This window comes from Jaculus jaculus, chromosome 6 (assembly GCF_020740685.1).
Source record: "Jaculus jaculus isolate mJacJac1 chromosome 6, mJacJac1.mat.Y.cur, whole genome shotgun sequence".
NCBI lineage: Eukaryota > Metazoa > Chordata > Mammalia > Rodentia > Dipodidae > Jaculus > Jaculus jaculus.
Genome location: NC_059107.1, coordinates 33,771,044 through 33,791,277, shown reverse-complemented (window position 1 = coordinate 33,791,277; position 20,234 = coordinate 33,771,044). Strand labels below are relative to the sequence as shown.

Below are 20,234 nucleotides of genomic sequence, written 5' to 3'. Positions count from 1 at the left end.
AATGGGAAAGGTCATAGGTCTTAGGGGGAGAAACTACTACTGTTGTTTGGCTAAAAGGATGTGCTGTGTCCATCAAATTGCACCCTAAGTATTTATATTTATGCCCATAAATTGGTACTGCCCTCACCTTTGGTTAAAGAAGCTACTTTTAGCCGGGCGTGGTGGCACATGCCTTTAATCCCAGCACTTGGGAGGCAGAGGTAGGAGGATCGCTGTGAGTTCAAGGCCACCCTGAGACTCCATAGTGAATTCCAGATCAGCCTGGGCTAGAGTGAGACCCTACCTCAGAAAACCAAAAAAAAAAAAAGAAGCTACTTTTTTCAGGTGGCAGAGACTCCTGGGGAGACTCGAAACTCATCATTGTGCTGAGAATGCATGGCAGATGAGCGCCCAGTGCTCAAGGAGACGTGTCTGTAACACCCCCATGTCAGGTTGGGACAGGCTCCCAAGATGGAGTCACCATGTGGCGACAGAGACATGAGGAAGAGGGTCACCCACATTCCTCAAGGAACCGCCCAGCCATCATCCCTTCCTCGCTCCACGATCCCCCAGGTCATGGTTTCCTGCTCCCTCGCTGTTCTGGGCTCACACTCTAGCTGTTTGAAATGGCTACTGTAAAGAACAAAGGAGTTCTTTTCCCTTCCTCACCTTCCCCCAGCTGAAGAACTCTATACAGTGCACTATCTGCCATCTCAAAGTTGGCTGTGCTCGGCTCTTGAGAGTCAGTCCTGGCAGCTCGTGTTTTTCCCCCCCCGCCGAATAAAAGCCTCCATCTTTGCCTCAGAGCAGTCTCCGTGGTCTTGGTCACTCCCGAGCCTTACACCCCAAGGCTCAGGGAGTCCATGGGGAGTGGAGGTAAGAGCCCAAGGATGGGGAAAAGTGCTTGGGAATACTGTCTCCCAGACTAGAAGTGACCATTGCATTTACGACCCCACAGTGGCTGTTGCTACCTGTATCAGACCTGCATCCACGCCATAACGTGGATGATGAAGGAGGGTTGGAAAAAAAAAAAAAACAAAAGCGGCACATGGTGGTGCATGCCTTTTATCCAAGCACTCAGGAAGCAGAGGTATGAGGAGCGCTGTGAGTTCGAGGCCACCCTGAGACTACATAGTGAATTCCAGGTCAGCCTGGGCTAGAGTGAGACCCTGCCTCAAAGAAACCAAACAACAAAAAAGAGACCTATTAGAAGAGGGACTGGTTGGAAAGAAGAGGGGGGGTTCAGGTAGAAGGAGTGGGGAGACAAAAGTAGGTAATGGGAGGGGATTGTGATCAAAATGTATTATGTTCATGTATGAAAGTTGTCAATAGAAACGTCTTTAGGACTGGAGAGATGGCTTAGCAGCTAAAGCGCATTCCTGCAAAGCCTAAGGACCCAGGTCCGATTCTCCAGGTCCCACATAAGCCAGATGCACATGGTGGCACAGGCGTCTGGAGCTCCTTTGCAGTGGCTAGAGGACCTGACGCACCCATTCTCTCTCTCTCTCTCCCCCTCCCTCCCTCTCTAATAAATAAATAAATAATTTAAAAAATGTTCTTAAGGGGGCTGGAGTGATGGCTTAGGAGTTAAGGTGCTTGCCTGGGAAGCATTAAGTACACAGGTTCAATACCCCAGTGCCCATGTAAGCCAGATGCACAAAGTGGCGCATGCATCTGGAGTTCATTTGCAGTGGCTGGAGGCCCTGGCGCACCCATTCTCTATCTCTGTCTCTCTCTCTGCCTCTCTCTCAAATAAATAAATAAATAAATAAATAATTTTTAAAAATGTTTTTAAAGAGTGACCCACATCTAAGCTCATGTAAGCAACTCTAATTTAACTCAGTGGGAACACACACACACACACACACACACACACACACACACAGATTTAAAAGTAGGAAATGTATTTGTTGAGAAAAAGGAGTTTTAATGGGAGGAGAATAAGAGAGGGTAATGGTGGTAAATAAGATCAAAATACATTATATACATGTATGGAATGTTCAAAATTTAAATTAAAGAGGTTCAATAATTCATAGATTTTTTTTTTTTTTTTTTTTTTTTTTTTTTGGTTTTTCGAGAAAGGGTCTCGCTCTGGCTCAGGCCGACCTGGAATTCACTATGTAGTCTCAGGGTGGCCTCGAACTCTCGGCGATCCTCCTACCTTTGCCTCCCGAGTTCTGGGATTAAAGGCGTGCGCCACCACGCCCGGCTCCAATTCACAGATTTTTGATGATTCTAAAGCCATTTGTATATAGTCATCTTATTTATATCATGTGCTGGAAGCATTTTTCCTGGTTGCTTGTACTTTATCATCTATATTTTTTCTAAATAAATATGCTAATTTCCCCTTGTAAAAAATGTTAAGTGGAAAGTATCAAAAAAAATGAGGCAATAAATTCCCATGTTAAAGAAAGTAGCCAAAAAATAAATAAGTAAAGCCATATTCATCGAGTCCTACGATGCTACCTGTCTTTTTCACTCTCAGAGTCCATGGTGTGCTCCAGAAGCCCCAGAAAAAGGGGTGTCCCCCACACTGAAAACAGACTCAGGGAGCTCTAGCCAACTTCTATTCATGACAGATTAACTAGAGTAGCAAAACTGGAAAATATTGCCAGCCTTATTTTTTTAATATTTTAAAAATATTTACTTATTTATTTATTTGCAAGCCGAGAGAGAAGAGACACATACAGCAAGAGAGAAAACATGGGCATGCCAGGACTTCCAGCCACTGCAAATAAACTGAAGAATCGAACCCTGGTCATTAGGCTTTGCAAGCAAGCACATTTAACCTATGAGCTATTATCCAAGACTCCTTGTTACTGTACTTTAAATGAATAAAGGTTTAACTCTCAGTTTTAATTTCTGGTAAATACAAGTAGATCAGCAAAAGTTCTTTGGGGTCCTTAACTTCTGGGAGCTGAAGAGCCCTGTTGACAGTCACAGCCACAGAGTCTCAATTACTGCTGCGCTGGGAAGGTGAAACTTGCAGCCCCGCCAGGTTTGGGCCACACGCACATGAGCTGGTCTGGCGGTGCTGCACTAGAAAACCCCATGTTTAGCCTTTCCTTAAAATAGAATATCGTTCGACCGGGCATGGTGGCACACGCCTTTAATCCCAGCACTTGGGAGGCAGAGGTAGTAGGATTATCATGAGTTTGAGGCCACCCTGGGGCTTCATAGTGAATTCCAGGTCAGCCTGGACTAAAGCGTATCCCTACCTCAAAAAAAAAAAAAAAGAAGATTATTCCTTTAAAGACACTCCCTGTGGTGACTCTCTGACTGATGCTACTATCAATGTCCTGGGGTAGGGTTCCTGTCTTCTCACCCCAGGGTTTGCAGCCTGGGCAAAGTCAGGCTCACACTTGTTTTTGAGTCATATGGGAGAAAGGCTACATGCTTTTATTAAGAACAAATCCCAAGCTCCTGGTCCTAGGCAGTCCACCTGCTTCCTTCTCCAGGGAAAGCTAATGAGGAAGCAGGGCCCATGGCTACCAAATGATATTCAGTTGCACATGCAAAGGTTAGGGGTCAAGCTGCATTTCTAGCATTGATGCTTGATGTAGGGGTGCAAAATCTTAGTGGTTGCTGTGTGTAGGGGTTATGCCTATAATCCCAGCACTTGGGAGGCAGAGGTAGGAGGATCGCTGTGAGTTCGAGGCCACCCTGAGACTACATAGTGAATTCCAGGTCAGCCTGGGCTCGAGTGACACCCTACATCGAAAAACCAAAAATAAATAAATAAATAATACAAATAAATAAATAAATCACTTTAACTTCAGTGGTGCACTGATGAACCATCATCATTGAAGTACAAATGGAAAACTCGCCCTCAGTTCACACCCGTGGCAGGCTAGTTCACACCCATGGCAGGTTAGTTCACACCCGTGGCAGGTTGCATGTGAATTATCCCCATGGCCTCCTGTGTTTGTGATGAAACCTCACACTCAGTCCCCAACTGGTGGCAACTTAGGAGGAAGTGCCTTGCTGGAGGAGGTCTGTCTCGGGGGGGGGGAGGGCTTGAAGTTAATTCATCCAGCTCCAAGCCCGTTACTCACACTACCTCCCCCCAGATATACACAGCCTCCTGCTTGTGCCATGCGTTCTTCGCCATGACAAAGCTTCCCCCTTTGAAACTGTGATCCTGAAATAAACCCTTTCCTCCCAAGGCTGCCCTCTGGTCACGTGTTTTGTCCCAACAACGAGAAACATAACCACAACAGCATCCTACAAAAAGCCGTTTATTAGGTTTGGTGTGGATCCTTCCAGGATTTCTTTTGGTGCTTATGTCATTGTTCACATGTAATATTTATTATAAAGAACACATGAGGAATGTGCACGTTATTCTCCCATTTCATTTTAGCGCTTCTCACAACGCTGGCATAATGTTCTGGTGAGATCTCATTCTTCCCAGTGGCTGTGCGATACATGTGTGGCCAAATCTCCATTGATTTAACCCTTTCTCCATCCTGGAAAGACTCAATTTTCATTATACAGACAATTCTCTGTAAACACTGCAATGCTTCCATTGTTTGGAAATTTATATTTTAAAAATATTTTTACTTATTTGAGAAAGAAAAGGGGGAGGGAGTTGGGTGCACCAGGGCCTCCAGCCACTGCAGCTGAACTCCAGATGCATGTGCCCCTTGGTGCCTCTGGCTTGACATGAGCACTGGGGAATCAAACCCCAGGCCACCGGACTTTGCAAGCAGTGCCTTTAAGCACTGTGCCATCTCTCCAGCCCCTATGTTTTCTTGGTTCCAGCACTGGAAGTGATGTCATGGATACGTGCCACTTACAGAGAAGTAGCCATGACCTCCTGTGTGGTTCCAGTAGGAACTAAACCACAGAAGGGTAATCACTCTGGAAGGGAGACTGTGGACAAGGCATTGGTGCTGTTTTGGTTTGCATGTGCAAGTCAGGTCCACTGTATACCCCCTTGGGGCTCAGGCTACCCTCACTGACACATGCATAACGGATACCCTGCTCAGGCTGGGAAGAGCATCTTCCATCTTTGTTCTCCTATGGGCCCCTGTCCAGCCACCGTGCCGTCCTGCCCACCTCACGCACCCAAGAGAGAAGAAGCAACATTGCCACCCTTGGTTCCTCTGCTCCCCTGCATGGCACTTGCTTCTCTCTGGGCTGGCAACATCTCCAGGGGCCTGAGCAGAGAAGGAAGGCTGCTTGCCTCCAGGGAGAGGCACCTGACACAGAAACAGCCCATCGGGGTCTCCAAGGCTTTTATTTGAAAGTTAGAGCCCACTCCAGCTCTTCCGTAGTGAGTTCTCACTAAGTTTACAACAGCCATGAGCACGGGCTCTATTCTGTCCCAGTTTAGCAGGTTCTGGTCCAGAGCTGCAAAAGGTGGTGACCATGTGATCAGTATAGTCAGTTGCTTCCTTCCAAGGTGGTGACTCAGTGGCCCTGCCCCTTCCTTCCCAGTGAAGAACAGAGAGAAAGAGAGCGAGCCTGTAGTGATGAAAGCAGCTGCTCCCAGGCTAGTGTGATGGCCACAGGCGCACCTGATACAGCCCGTGTGTCTCGGGTCCTTCCTCCTGTCGGGTCGCTCACTAGCGCTGGTTCCGCAGGCTCTGTCAGCATTCATTGACCTGCAGCGAAATGAGGCCTGGTCAGGTGACAGCAGGCCTGAGGAGGAAGGAGGGGTGATCCAAGCATAGACTTGCAAGGTTATCATGAGCAGGATCTGGGGGGAAAGACACCTCACGTGGAGAACACTCTTGGCCGCAGGGAAAGACCAAGGAGCACCACCAACATACGTTGCTGAAGGCCCTTCAAGAGGCCTGACTGAGGTTGTTCGTAAATGGCCAAGGCATCATGAGAAAAAAAACGTGTCTCCCTTCCTTGAACCCTAACCTCTAGGGCTGGGGAGATGACTCAGTGGTTAAAGACACTTGCTTCCAAAGCCCGCTGGCATGGAGTTCAGTGCCTCAGCACCCTGGTCAAGCTGGACAGACACTGATTTGCCGTGGCAAGAGACCCTGGCACATCCACACACGCATGCAAATAAACAGACTTCTTTTCTTAAATGAACTTCATGGCAAAACGAGTGTCCCACACACTGGTTAGTGGGGGTTCACATGGTCTCAAATAGATGTAGCCTGGGAGGGAAAGATCACAGGGGATGAGTGAGAACAGGGGTGTCCTGCTTCCCTGCGTCTTTGGGAGGGCTTGGTCTCCTATCCCCTGCCTTCTTATGTCATTCCTGCCACCTGTGCCCGAGGACTCCAGAGATAATCCCCAGCTCTCAGCATTCCCAGGGCTTCCTGGTCCTCTGACACACGCAGTCTCCCTGTGCCCTGGGTCTAGCGGAGGAGGGAGGCCTTGTTTTGCACATCTTCAATGAGACCCTGTTCCTGCCACCTGGAGCGTGACCTGCCCCAACCCTTCACTGAGTCCAGGCTCATTAGCAGGCCCGGTGTCCTTGCCTCTGAGTTGGAGCAGAAAGTCGATCATCTCTGGTGAGGTTTGTTGGCAGTAAAGTACTAAACCAATTGCTGGGAACTTCCTCTCTCACTTGAGGATACCACCTTCTCCCCACCCTTTAGCAGCCCTCTTTCCTAAGGGAATAAGGCATCAGAGCCTCTTGCAAGACAGTGAATTTGAAAAGAAAACTTTCCAGTTGGTTGGGCCACTGCTCTAAAAGGCCAAATCCAGGACAGTCGTGACTTGGCTCCCTTGAAACTTCCTTCTGACAGAGCCAGTCTCAGGGTGGCCAAGAGTGTCACGGTTGACAGCCGGGGCAAGTGCCCAGCCTTTCTGGGGTTTGAGGTATTGGCCTGAAAACCATTTTTTAGTTGAAGATTTAACCATATGAAAAATGGTCCTGAGCTATTTGGATGGGAAGAATAGGTTATAAAACAACATCAGATCTGGATTTGAGGATAGGCATCAATATCCTCAAATTATTATTAACCCTAATGAGGATAACAGATCTACTGACTATATATAAATGTATGTGCATATATATATACATATATATATAAAATTTTATTTTTACTTTTATTTTCTATTCTTATTCTTTGTATTTTATTTATTTGAGAAAGGAGGAAGGAGAGAGAAAGAGAGCCCTGTCTTGCCCTACCCTTCCCTGGGTATCACCCAAATGCAGAAGAACCTCTTCTCCAAGATGTTCAATGATACAGAATGTGTTTCTAACATTTTCCTTTTATAAAAAAAGGGAACAAAGCCAGATGAGCTGTGAATGATGATGCATTAATAAAAAGCCAGAAGGTTTTACTTAAAGCCAGGTTCCAGACTTGCTGTGGTCAGTTTTTACTGTCAACACCCTCTGCCTGCAACCAGCATGGTACTGGCACTGTCCACGCTGTCCAGGCCCTGGATGCCCAGTCAGAGTAGCTGTGTGACTTCTAGGTTCCCATGACAGTGGTCATCCTTCTTGGGAAACTTGGTAATCATGAGGCTGATGAGAAGCAGGTTCGATGACTGAGCCCTCCCTATCTTCTGGACTTGGCAGGGGATGAGTTTGGGGACAGAGATGGGGAAGCGGAGAAATAGCAACAGGAGGGAGGTTGCGCCACTGAAAGGTTACTGGAGGCTGGTATCTTCCAGACAGGGACATTGCTGCATCACCAGCAGCGCAGAGGTGGACAGAGGAGAGCTGTGATGCAAGGGTCCTTCACTGGGCAGCATGGCGGGACCCACCAGGCAGTTAGGATTTCCTGGGGTTGGGCAGAGATGTCTGCAGGCTTCATCCTAGCTGAGAAATCAGGCTGGCATCTTAGAGGAGGGGACTTACGTCTAGGGCAGGAGGACAAGGAGCTGGTAACACCAAGGCCAAGGGGGAGGAGATCACAGCATGAGTATAGACTCCTGGGAGAGAGAAGACAGGTGTTCAGGATAAAGGAGAGAGAAGAGTCTGGAGAAGCAGGTGGTATCAAGTACGGACTCATGGGTGGAGTGGAGCAGGGAGTCACCTGAATTGCTTTCAGCTGTTAGGAGAATCCTCCCTCCGGCTGCAATGACAAAGGGAGAGGGAGGACTCCTAAGAGGGAGACAAGGAAGGGTGACAGAGACCTGTCCTCTGGGGCTTTGGGCATCTGTTGGGGGCTCTCAGACTCAGGTTCTGAAGGCTGTGGGGAGATGGTACCCCATGGGGTCTGCACTTCCTAGATCACTACATTTGGTCAAAGGAGCTAAGCTCACCTCTCTCTCACAAAAGGGCTGTGGAAGCTGTGAACAGGAAAAATAAATGGGTGAGATGGTGTGGTGGCCCGAATGTGAAATGTCCCCCGTGGCCTCATGTGTTTGTGACGAAGCCTCATAGTCAGTCCCCAGCTGGTGGAGCCTTTGTGAGTTGGAGCCTCGCTGGAGGAGGGGTGTCGCTGGGGGCGAGCCTTGAGGCTAGTTCAGCTTTAGTGGGTGTTCACTAGCTAGTTCTCTCTCTCTGTTTCTGTTTTGTTTTGTTTTGTTTTTGAGGCAGGGTCTCAATCTAGCTCAGGCTGACCTGGAATTCACTCTGTATTCTCAGGGTGGCCTTGAACTCTCGTCGATCATCCTACCTCTGTCTCCCAAGTGCTGGGATTGAAGGCGTGCGCCATCAGGCCCGGCTCCTAGTTCACCCTCTTATTGCTCCCTTCCTGCTGCTGTGACAAGTTTCCCATTCTGCAATGCTTTTCCCCCATGCTGAAGCTTCCCCTTGCAACCGGAAACTAAAACAAACCCATGCCTCCTGCAAGCTGCTCCTGGTCAGGCGTTTGCCCCAGAAACAAGAAGGCAAACGCTAGAGGCGGCTATTAGGTATGAGCTCTGTGCCCATCTCAGTCCCTGGGGCCTCAACACCCCTACTGTCACTGTGGGTGGGGGGCGGATGTCAGAATTGCTGGGTGATGGTGAGAAGGGTGGCACTTCCAGTCTCAGGCCTACCATAGGTGACAAAGAGACGTTGCAGAAGCTCGTGGCATTTTTCACGACGAAGAACTGACCGTGGGTGCCGTACCTGGCTAGGGAAGAAGCGCGCGCGGACCTGACACTCAGGGGCTTGTCACGCTGTGGTCCCCGCGGAGTGCCTTCAGCGACAGCTCATACCCGAGGAACATGGCCGCGCTCATGGGGAAGCCACGCACCGCATTCACCGTGAGGCCCCTGAAAAACACCTTTGAACAGCGAGCTGTTATGCCGGGACTGACCTCACACACCCTCTGCGAGGTGGCCCACGCCGGCCCTGGCCTGACCTGAGACTAAAGACCTGCACGTGGGATGTCGGCCATGCACATTTCCAATGTGTTATCCACACGGCGCCGCTGGGCACGCTTGTCCTTCTCGGTGCTTCTGTCCATGCTCTGCGGGCCACGTGCCAGCTGTTGAGTCCGTGAGCACCTCTCTGTTTACACTACCGCTCTCTCTCCACCTCTCTTCCCCTTTCTGGGCGCACACACGACCGTATGATCCACAGGGTCCTGGAGGTCCCGTATATAGCGCCCAGCACGCCCAACGCTGCGATGGGTGCTTTCCGCGACAACCCCAAAATAGCAAAGGACAGAACTCGGGATGTGCTTATGACCACAGGCATGAAATAGGGGGAAACTCTCTGGTTTCAGTAGCAGCACTGAGTGCTAAGGGTGTTCCAGGGAGTGAGCAACATAATACGTCTGCAGTGCTTCGCAGTGACATCCTGTGAGCACCCGGTGACAAGTGACTTCCATTGTTGTCATGATGAATAGTTGTTACCTCACAGGGCAAAGGACTCGCCCTCTTCCCTGATATAGGCGCTGAGGAGGAATGGTCAGTAATGAGCGGCTGGACTGTGCCTCGGTGACGCGTTCTCCTGCATGTGTCCCCCTAGGGGATGATGGAAGATCCTTCCCACAATTTCCCTGTGTGCCCTGCATCTTCCTGCCTGGCATGGGGCCAGGACACAGAAATGTAGGCAGTTTATAACCCATTAGCAGAGGCAAGCCCAACTCAGAATCAGTTATAATATCACCAGACAATGATGGGAACAGAAAGGGTTTTAGGGGAACAGTAGGGTAAGGCACTGCCCCCTAACATGTTTTCTGGGGAAAACAAAAATCAAAAGACAAATCCACCCACAAGCATATATGACCTGAGAGCTGTCAGGCACAAAATTTAAGCCTATTCTTTATTCATTTATTTATTTAAGAGAGAGAGAGAGAGAGAGAATAAGAATGGGCATGCCAGGGCCTTCAGTCACTGCAAATGAACTCTAGACACATTCTTGTACCAGAATTATTGACTAAGCTAACACATAGTGCTGGGCATTTCAGAAACTAGCAGCCAGCCTTTTAGACACCCTTAGATTCCTAGGTCTCTGGGCACCACCATTTCAGAACTGATAGAGGCCAACATGTCAGGTGGTACTAGCAACCATCAGATACTGCTTGCTCCAGATAAGGAGCTGACGGACCAAATGCTGGGCTGCTCTGACGGGGGCCGAGCAGGATCCTGGTAACATTAGCACTCCTCTCTAATATGTAACCATTTTGAAATTCCACAGGCTTGCCCACAGTGACTGAATAACAACAGCAAGGAACTGGGCCAGGCTCCAAGAGGAAAATTCCATGCTGAGGACCCACAGAGCTCCCTGTGGCTTTGGCTTGGCTGTGCTCTGTCAGACCTGTGGGCTGTGCTTGGAGTGTGGGCCTCCTGCCTCCCAGATCCTGCTCCGTCTAGAAGTGGGGGCCTGCTTGGCTACAAGGCCCACATTTGGGTCTGCTGGCTTTTACCTTGAATCTTCAGAGCATGTGGCCCTCTGGCCAAGAGCCTTCCCACGAAGCACCCTTCCTTGGCTTCCAAAGACCTATGTGTCCCAGCTTTGCACTTTTGCTAGTAGTTTCTCCCTCCAGACACCCTGGGCAGGATAATCACCTGTCAACCCTCAGGGCAGCCTTGGATGGGTTCAGTTTTTTTTTTTTTTTTTCTTTTAATGGAGCATGGTGATTTTTAGTGGAAACAATATCAACAATTTTGTTTTTTGCTTTTATAGACCTTTAAAAATTATGATTCATTTATTATGGGAAAATAGGCAAAATGCATCTCATATAAAAGACAACATCCCATTTGAATCTCTTTTCTGCCCTTTTTGTAACTGCTGATTGAATAATAAGCTATGCTTCCTGTGAAACAGAAAGAAAAAGAAAGAAAGAAAATTTACAGCATTAAGCTTCGCCTTTCTTCTCACACTCCCAATACAACTGGGAGCCATCCCCAGCTAGAGCGTCAGCAACCCCAGGGGGGAGATGTGTGGAGTTTGGGAGGGATGAGACAACCTGCCCAGCCTCCGGACTGCTTAGCTAAATACGGCCACCAGAGGCCCCTGATACACAAAAAAGAAAGGCTAGCAAAGAGAAAAGGGCTCTCTCTACAGGATACCATCAGACACTTGTCCAATCAACACAGACTCCACCGCAACATAAGCCAGAAACAAGACAAGAGTTCACAGGTTCAAGTGAACTTCCTCCCTCCAATAAGTGGTGCCAAGGACCCTGGGAGAAGCTGCTAGAAGACTCTGTTCTGTTTTTGTTTTTTAATTGGTGTTTATGAGCTTACATGCGTGTGTGTGTGTGTTGTGTGTGTGTATGTGTGTACATGTGCACACACATGCACACGTGTACACACCAGGGTCTCTTGCTGCTGCAAGTGAATGCGTATCTGACTTTATGTGGGTACTGGGCAATTCAACTGGGGCTGGCAGGTTTTGCAAGCAAGTGCCTCTAACCATGAGTCATCTACCCAGCCCATCTAATTCTGTTTTTGATCTTTTTCATTAATAGGTTTTTTCTTTACTTTTCAATTTTTCCTAGTGTCTTGCTCTTTTCTCTTCCCTTTCATAATATTCTTCCTATCCTTTTTTCTTTTCTCTTTTTTTGTTTGTTTGTTTGGTTTTTTGAGGTAGGGTGTCACTCTAGCCCAGGCTGACCTGGAATTCACTCTGTAGTCTCAGGGTAGCCTTGAACCCATGGCGATCCTCCTACCTCTGCCTCCCGAGTGCTGGGATTAAAGGCGTGTGCCACCATGCTGGCTCCTTTTTTTCTTTTATGTAACTTTGCTTCTATATTTCTCCCCTTTCTCTGACTCCTTCCTTTATCCAATTCACTTATTTCCACCCTTATCCTAAGTATTCTTTCTCTTCAAAGCACATTCTGTAGTAGTTTTGCCAGTTTCTGTTTTATGGTCATTGGTAAAATATTAGTGGTTTTTAACCAACTTTAAGTGTATTTTCTCTATCTTATACAGTTTGGTGATATTGTTGTGATAGTGTGATTTTTCCTCACTGAGTGATGCTCAAGATTGAGCCTTCAAGAGTAGGCTATTGAATAAAGCATATATATGTATTCACCTAATGTTTTTTACAAAGCTGACAGAAACATAATTGGAGAGAGGATAGCCTCTTTAACACATGGTTCTGGGAAAACTGAACGTCCACATGCAGAAGAATGAAATCAGACCCATATCTCTCATCCTGCACAAAAATCAATAGAAAATGGGTCAAAAACCTTAGCTCAAGGTCTAAAACTTTAAGCTGGGCGTGGTAGTGCACATCTTTAATCCCAGCAGAGGAAGGAGGATTACTGTGAGTTAGAGTCCATCCTGAGAGTACATAGTGAATTCCAGGTTAGCCAGAGCTAGAGTGAGACCCTAGCTTGAAAAACCACACACTAAAGACTTGAAACTTTGAAACTGCTAGAGGAAACTAGGGTGACGGCTTCCTGAAAAGGACTCCAATAGCTCAGAATATGGACTTAAGGATTGAGAAATGCCATCACATAGAATTTTAAAATTTCTGCATAGCAAAGAAAACAGGGGCTGGGGATATTGTTCAGTGATTCAAAGCACTTCCTTGGAAAGCCTGACAGCCTGGGTAAAACTCCCCAGTACCCGGGTAAATCTAGATCCAGAAAATGGCACGCGCCTGGAGTTTGTTTGCAACATCGAGGTCCTGGGGTGCCCATTTTCATTTCTGTCTCTTTCTTTCTCTATTCTTCTTTCCTCTCTGTCTGTTTATAAATCAATTGATAAAAATATTTTTTAAAAGCAATCATTAGAGTGAAGAGATAGCCTATAATATTTTTTCTGTTTGTTTATTTTTTTTTCAAGGTAGGGTCTCACTCTAGCTCAGAATGACCTAGAATTCACTATGTAGTCTCAGGCTGGCCTCAAACTCTCGGCAATCCTCCTACTTCTGCCTCCCAAGTGCTGGGATTAAAGGCGTGCGCCGCCACACCTGGCTGAGATAGCCTATAGACGAGGGGGTCGGGGGGAGACTGCCGACTACACATCAGACTGGAGATTGATATCTAAAATACATATTTAAAAAACACCCAAACATTAAACACCTGAAACACTAATTATTCAGTGAGCAAATCAACTGAATAGATAGAAGAAATACACTAGTCAATAAATACTTGAAAAAGTGCTCAACATCCTTAGCCAAATGCAAAATAAAACAGCTTTGAGATTCCATCTTAAGCCACTCAAAGTAGATATCATGAAGTAAACAAATGAGGGCTGGAGAGATTGCTTAGTGGTTAAGGCACTTGCCTGCAAAGCCAAAGGACCCAGGTTCAACTCCCCAGGACCCCTGTAAGACAGATGCACAAGGTGGCGCATGTGTCTGGCGTTCGTTTGCAGCAACTGGGGGCTCTGGTGCACCCATTCTCTCTCTGTCTGTCTCTGTCTCTTTCTCTCTCAAATAAACAAATAGAAAGTTTATTTCTATTTATAGAAATATAGGATATACCCTTTTGGGTGGGTCTCTGAGGTTGCTTCCAGGAAGGATTCACTGAAGGAGGAATCCTTCCCCCAGGGTGAGCCCTGCCCCAGAGCAGGTGGCCCCGCTCAGAGAGGACTTTATATAAGGAAGCTCTGGGTGAAAAGAGCCCTTCCTTCCTTCCTTCCACTTGGCTGCCAGAGCTGCTCGCTGCCTTCCAGCACGGACTGAAGACCAATGCAACTGAAGACCCGTATGGACCGAAACCCAGCGGCTCCTCAGGAAGCCTCCAGGCCTTCAGTGCCAGATTGGGACTGCTGAGGCATCTGGCCATGGGGACTGAGCAGTTACTGGGTTCCTTGATTCTCAGGCCTGCAACTACTATTGGACTGCCTTAGGCTAACCCAATAAATTCCCTTTTTAATATAAAAAAATAAATATAGGATATATTATATAGAAATATAGAAAAAATGTTTAAAAAAAGAAAACAAATCACAACAAATGCTGGCAAGGAGGAGCCCTTACACAGTGCTGGTGGGAATGCAAACCTGTGTACCACGATGGAAAGCACTATAGGAAACAGAACTACTTACTACAAGACCCAGCCGTACCTTTCTTACCCAAAGGACTCTGAGTCCAAATGCCACAGAGATACCTGCTCGTCCGTATTTATTGCTACTCCGTCTCTAATAGCTAAGAAGACAGAACCAGCCTGGATGTTCATCAAGACACTGGTAGATAAAGAAAATGCGGTATATATTCACTATCGATTTTTATTCAGCCATAAAGAAAAAGAAAATCATGACGTCTCCAGGAAGCAACTGGAAGTTATTATTTTTAACTGAGCAAGTGCATGCTGCATGTTTGCATTCAGATGCAGAACTTTAGTTTAAAGTTTAAGTGTAGCCCGAGCAACTTGGTGAGACTCTGTCTCAAAAATATATACGTGTGTAAATATGCATGTGTACACATGCAGACGTATAGACAGGAAAACTGAAAGGGATCATAAGAGGGCAGGAAGAGATAGTAAGTGAGTGGGGAAGGAGAATAATGGAATACATGAGACATGAAAGCAGAAAAGGGGTCTACGTGGGTGTAGGAAGGGAACCAGCTGTGGGGATAAAATATGAGAGAGGGCAGCGGGGAAGGGGATGAATTAGAACAGAATATGACACACATGTATGAAATTGTTGTGATGAACCTGTTACTTTGCATGGTAACTTTAAAAAAAAACACCAACAAATTTAACTCTTGGGCTGAAGAGATGGCGTAGCGGTTAAGTGCTTGCCTGTGAAGCCTAAGGACAGTGGTTCGAGGCTCGGTTCCCCAGGACCCACGTTAGCCAGATGCACAACGGGGCACACGCATTTGGAGTTCGTTTGCAGTGGCTGGAAGCCCTGGCGTGCCCATTCTCTCTCTCTCCCTCTATCTGTCTTTCTCTCTGTGTCTGTCGCTCTCAAATAAATAAGTAAGTAAGTAAATAAATAAATAAATAAATAAATAAATAAATAAATAAAAATATTAAAAAAAAAATTTTAACTCTTCCCAAAGCTCCCCTATGTGCTATGTAGTAACTAAGCACCTTTTCACATATCTAATCTCATTTCATCTAGAAACAGCCCCGTCCTTCACTGGAATGGCCATTTTTGATAAAACTTAGAGATGTGAAGCCACTTGCTTGGACCCTCCCAGCTAACAGGTAGGTCTTGGCTTTGAACTCCATACTGCTGACTAAGAGCCAAGCTAAGAGAGCAAGGATCCTCCACTCTGGAAGATGGTTCCTCTGGATGGCGACGTTCTGTGGTGGCTGGTGGTGGAGGAGGTCTATATGGAGGAGAAGCAGCAAGAGGACCAAAGGACAAAAAGGCAGAAGACCAGGAGACAGGTGAGCCCAGAGAGGATCGTGTCTGGACTTGGTTGGCAGAGAGCAGAAGGTAGGGAAGAAATTCTGGAGCCAGTGATAAGAGATGCTTAAGTGGCAGGGAGGACACAAGAAGGCTATGGGACGTCCTACTTGGAGGAAGGACAAGGAAAGACTGCCCAGCAATCTTAGGGAGGAGGCTAACTGGTGACAGACAGGCACTGGCACAGACTCTAGATCCCCCTTGTACCAGCGGTGTGGCTGTGACAGGAGCTGCCATGTGGGTGGCTCACCTACCTCCTCTGCTCCCCTCTGGCTGTGGGTGAGAACTGGACAAGACAGCTGAGGTGAATGGGCACCTGTCTCTGCCAGTGCCCTCCTCCAGAGTCTCATGCCCTCGCCTATGTGAACCACCTGCCATGGGCCAAACGCTGAACCGGGGGGTTGCTGTGGAACTTACTTTAAGGCCTTCCTGCTGGTAACTCTGAGAGATACAGTCCACAACACCTTTGTATCTGTTTAAATAGACGCCATCTGCTTGGAGTCGACTTTTCACGACATCCATCGGAGTTGCTGTCCCCCAGGAAATGGCTCCTGCAAAGACAGAGAAAAGAAAGGTGTCAGGGCTGGCTGACTGGGGTCTGCAGGATCCTGGCTCCCTGAAGATGTCACCACTCAGAATCGCCAAGACCCATGTGGGAAGGCAGTGCTTGGGACCTGGTCTACTCCCTTGCCACTTGCTCGTGGGCCCGAAGTCTCCTCGCTCTTTGAGCCTTGCTGGGGACTCTCATCAGTGAAACAAAGCTGTGATGGTTTGACTGTAAAATGTTCCTTATAACCTAATACTTAATCCCAAGCTGGTGGGACATTTGGGGGGGGGTAAAGCCTTGCTAGAGGAGGGTATCACTGGGGACAGACCTTGGGGTGTTGTGGTCCAGTCCCTTTGGCCACACTCAACTAGTTTACTCTGTGCTTCCTGCCTGCTGACATGGAGTTGTGATACCTGGCTGTCTGTGCCTGCCATGGTTTCCCCCACCCATAATAACATTTCTCCTCAAAACTGTAAACTGGGGGCTGGAGAGATGCCTTAGCGGTTAAGGCATTTGCCTGCAAAACCTGAGGACCCAGGTTCAATTCCCCAGTACCTACGGGAGCCAGATGCACAGAGTGGTGTATGCTTCTGGAGTTCGTTTGCAGTGGCTAAAAGGCCCTCGTGTGCCCAGTCTCTCTATCTGCCTCTTTCTCTCTCACTCTCTTCCTCTCTAAATAAATAAACCTGCCAGCACTCAGGAGGCAGAGGTAGGAGGATTGCCATGAGTTCAAGGCCATCCTGAGACTACATGGTGAATTCCAGGTCAGCCTGGGCCAGAGTGAGACCCTACCTTTTCACAAAACCAAAACAACAGCAACAACAAAAAAAAAAACCCTGTAAGCTGGAAACAAAGCCTTTTCTTCTATAAACTATTTCTGCTTGGGTGTCTCATGCCTGCAATGAGGCAAAGGCAGCTACAGCAGCAGTAGTGCCTGTATTCATGGGGTTGCGGTGAGGAGCCTGTGGAGCCTTGAGCACAGGCCAGTCCACAGCCGTGCTTGACAAGCGGCAGCGTGGATCACTGGGACAGGAGCCCGCTCCCCGTGCGCCGCAGCGCGGCCTAGAGCCCAGGGCGAGGAGCAGGATCAAAGGCTTCCTTCTCGCTGTAGGCAGGATTTGCTCTGTACATAGAGAAACTAAACAAACCGCTTCCATGCAGGCGGCTCACTAAGAAGGGCCAGGCTGGGGCTGCTAAAAAAAAAAATAAATAAATAAATTTAAAAAAAAAAGTTTTTTTTTTTTTTTTTTTTTTTAAAATCTCTTTTCCAAGTATGTGAAATTTAGGAGCCATAACTGGGTCATCCTTGCTGGGTAAGCTCAAGAACCCTGATGTGAGCATTTTTGTGACTTCAAAGAAAACAATGTCAGGTTACTGTATAAGCATGGAAATTGGCACATTCTTGAATGGGGAGAGAAAACAAACCAATGTCAAAGTCCAGGGCAGCTAGCTTTTGTAACTGTCACTGAGCAGCTCCCAAGAGACCTTAGGTTGCCCTGGGCCCTTTGCTCATGCCTCTGTTACCATGGTCTTCTGCCATGGTTTCTGGGAGCTTCTCTGGATGTCCACTCTCTCCTGCCTTCACCAGCATCCCTGCTACTTCCCCAGGCACACCTTGAAAGACTCCTTGGTCCCTTGGCCACATCCAGGGTATCACCAAGTGAGATCTGCTGGCCAGGCCCCTTGCACCTGCTCTCAACACAAATGAGAGCCGATCCTCCCAAAGGTGAGGCCCGGGATGGGCTCAGAGGGAGAACATTCTTGTTGGGTGACAAGATAATGGGCTTTGTTGATGTTTGCTAGGAGTTTAAGGTACTGTTAGTTGTAAGAAAAGGAGAAGGGGATGAAGAGGAATAAATATTTTCTTCACTCCGTTGGATCTTCCCACCACATCCAGCAAGTCATGATAGCAGCCTCCTTAAAAAACATATCTCTGAGGCCAGGTGTGGTGGCACACACCTTTAATCCCAACACTCAGGAGGTAGAGGTAGGAGGATTGCCGTGAGTTCAAGGCCAGCCCAAGACTCCATCATGAATTCCAGATCAGTCTGGGCTTGAGCAAGACCCTACCTCGAAAAACCAACCCCCCACAAAAAAGGTCTCCAAGCTGGGGAAATGGCTTAGCGAGTGGTTAAGGCGTTTTGCCTATGAAGCCCAAGGACCCCAGTTCAGTTCCCTAGAACCCACGTAAGCCAGATGCGCAAGAGGGCACATGCATCTGGAGTTCGCTTGCAATGACTAGAGGCCCTGGGTGTGCCCATTATCTCTTTCTATCTGCCTCTCTCTCTCTCTCTCTCTAACAAACAAACAAATAAATAAATATATTTAAGTGTCTCCATGTGCCTAGAGCAGTTTTGTTTTCTCAGTTGGGTGTCCTGTGTTTGAGGCAGAGGTAGCAGGATCACTGTGAGTTCAAGGCCACCTGGAGGCTACCTAGTGAATTCTAGGTCAGCCTGAGCTAAAATGAGACCCTACCTCAAAAAAAAAAAAAAAAGACTAGTTGGAAAGAAGGGATTCAGTGGAGGGGGGATTTGGGAAGAGAAAAGGGGAGGGTGATAGGAGAGGATTATCATTATAGTACATTGTTTATCTTTATGAAGGTTGTCAGTAAAAAAGTTTTTTTTTAATTATTTATTTGAGAGCGACAGACACAGAGAGAAAGTCAGATAGAGGGAGAGAGAGAGAATGGGCGTGCCAGGGCTTCCAGCCTCTGCAAACGAACTCCAGACGCGTGCGCCCCCTTGTGCATCTGGCTAACGTAGGACCTAGGGAACCAAGCCTTGAACCGGGGTCCTTAGGCTTCACAGGCAAGCGCTTAACCGCTAAGCCATCTCTCCAGCCCAGTAAAAAGTTTTTTAAGAGCCAAGCATCACGCTGCATGTCTTTCTTCAGAGCACTCAGAAGGCAGCAGTAGGACGGCCGCTGTGAGTTGGAGGCCAGCCTGGGACTATAGCCTGAGTTCCAGGTCAGCCTGAACTAGAGACCCTACCTCGAACACACACACACACACACACACACACACACAGAGTTAAGAAAACAAAGAGGGGGCTGGAGAGATGGCTTAGCGGTTAAGGCGGTTGCCAACAAAACCAAAGGACCTCTATTCGATTCCTCAGGACCCACGTAAGCCAGATACACAAGGTGGCACATGTGTCTGGAGTTCGTTTGCAGTGGCTGGAGGCCCTGGTGTGCCAATTCTCTCTCTCATTCTTGCTCTCTGTGTCTGCCTCTTTCTCTCTTAAATAAATAAATATTTTTTAAGAACAAAGAGGGAGCTGGGCGCAGTGGTGCATGCCTTTAAAAATATTTTTTTGTTATTTTTATTTATTTATTTGAGAGCAACAGACAGAGAGAGAAAGAGGCAGATAGAGAGAGGGAGAGAGAATGGGTGCGCCAAGGCCTCCAGCTACTGCAAACGAACTCCAAATGCAGGTGCCCCCTTGTGCATCTTACTAATGTGGGTTCTGGGGAATTGAGCCTCGAACTGGGGTCCTTAGGGTTCACAGGCAAGCACTTAACCACTAAGCCATCTCTCCAGCCCCATGCCTTTAATCCCAGCACTTGGGAGGCACAGGTGGGAGGATCACTGTGAGTTCAAGGCCATCCTGAGACTACATAGTATATTCCAGGTCATCCTGGGCCACAGCAAGACCCTACCTTGAAAAAAATAAAAAGAGGGCCTGGCAAACTACTAGAAGGGTCACCTTCACCCTAATACATGACGTATATAGCAAGTCCACAGTGACAAAATGGGTGTGACTTTCAACTTGGCTCTTTCTGACTGGGGTGTCCCTGCTGTTCCCGGCTTCACTGTCATCTTGAGAGTCTCTGAACCCGAGTCTCTCATCTGTAAAATGGGGAGACTGGCTCCTACCTGACAGACCTGATGAAATCCGACGTCCCATGAAGGTGAACAGTGAGAACAGATTTTCCTTCCAAAGCTAAGACACCCTGGACAAGAGAACTTGCTCAAAATACACCTGCTACCTCCAGGTCCAAAGAATCTGGGTAGAATGCCATTCCTGTAGTTCTCAGGAGAAGGGGACCCCTATTCCTTCTGCTGCCCTACTGGGCGTAACACAGTCAGTATGTGCTGAGA

General features: G+C 47.7%; 1 protein-coding gene across 3 annotated transcripts in view; it reads right to left on the bottom strand.

Moving 5' to 3' along the window:
• Positions 1–4,627: 4,627 nt before the first annotated feature.
• The window catches only part of Slc25a48 (solute carrier family 25 member 48), a 54,000-nt gene continuing 38,393 nt past the window's right edge, over positions 4,628–20,234 (bottom strand). Inside the window, exons 6-8 of one of the 3 annotated variants that reach the window (XM_045152803.1) lie at positions 16,006–16,139; positions 8,954–9,110; positions 4,628–5,585 (exon numbers count right to left, since the gene is read on the bottom strand). In XM_045152803.1, coding sequence (XP_045008738.1) covers positions 8,988–9,110; positions 16,006–16,139 — 257 coding nt within the window. In that variant the 3' untranslated portion in view covers positions 4,628–5,585; positions 8,954–8,987. The remainder of the gene's footprint in view (positions 5,586–8,953; positions 9,111–16,005; positions 16,140–20,234) is intronic. The other 2 variants (XR_006637736.1, XM_045152804.1) reach the window with 2 other exon arrangements.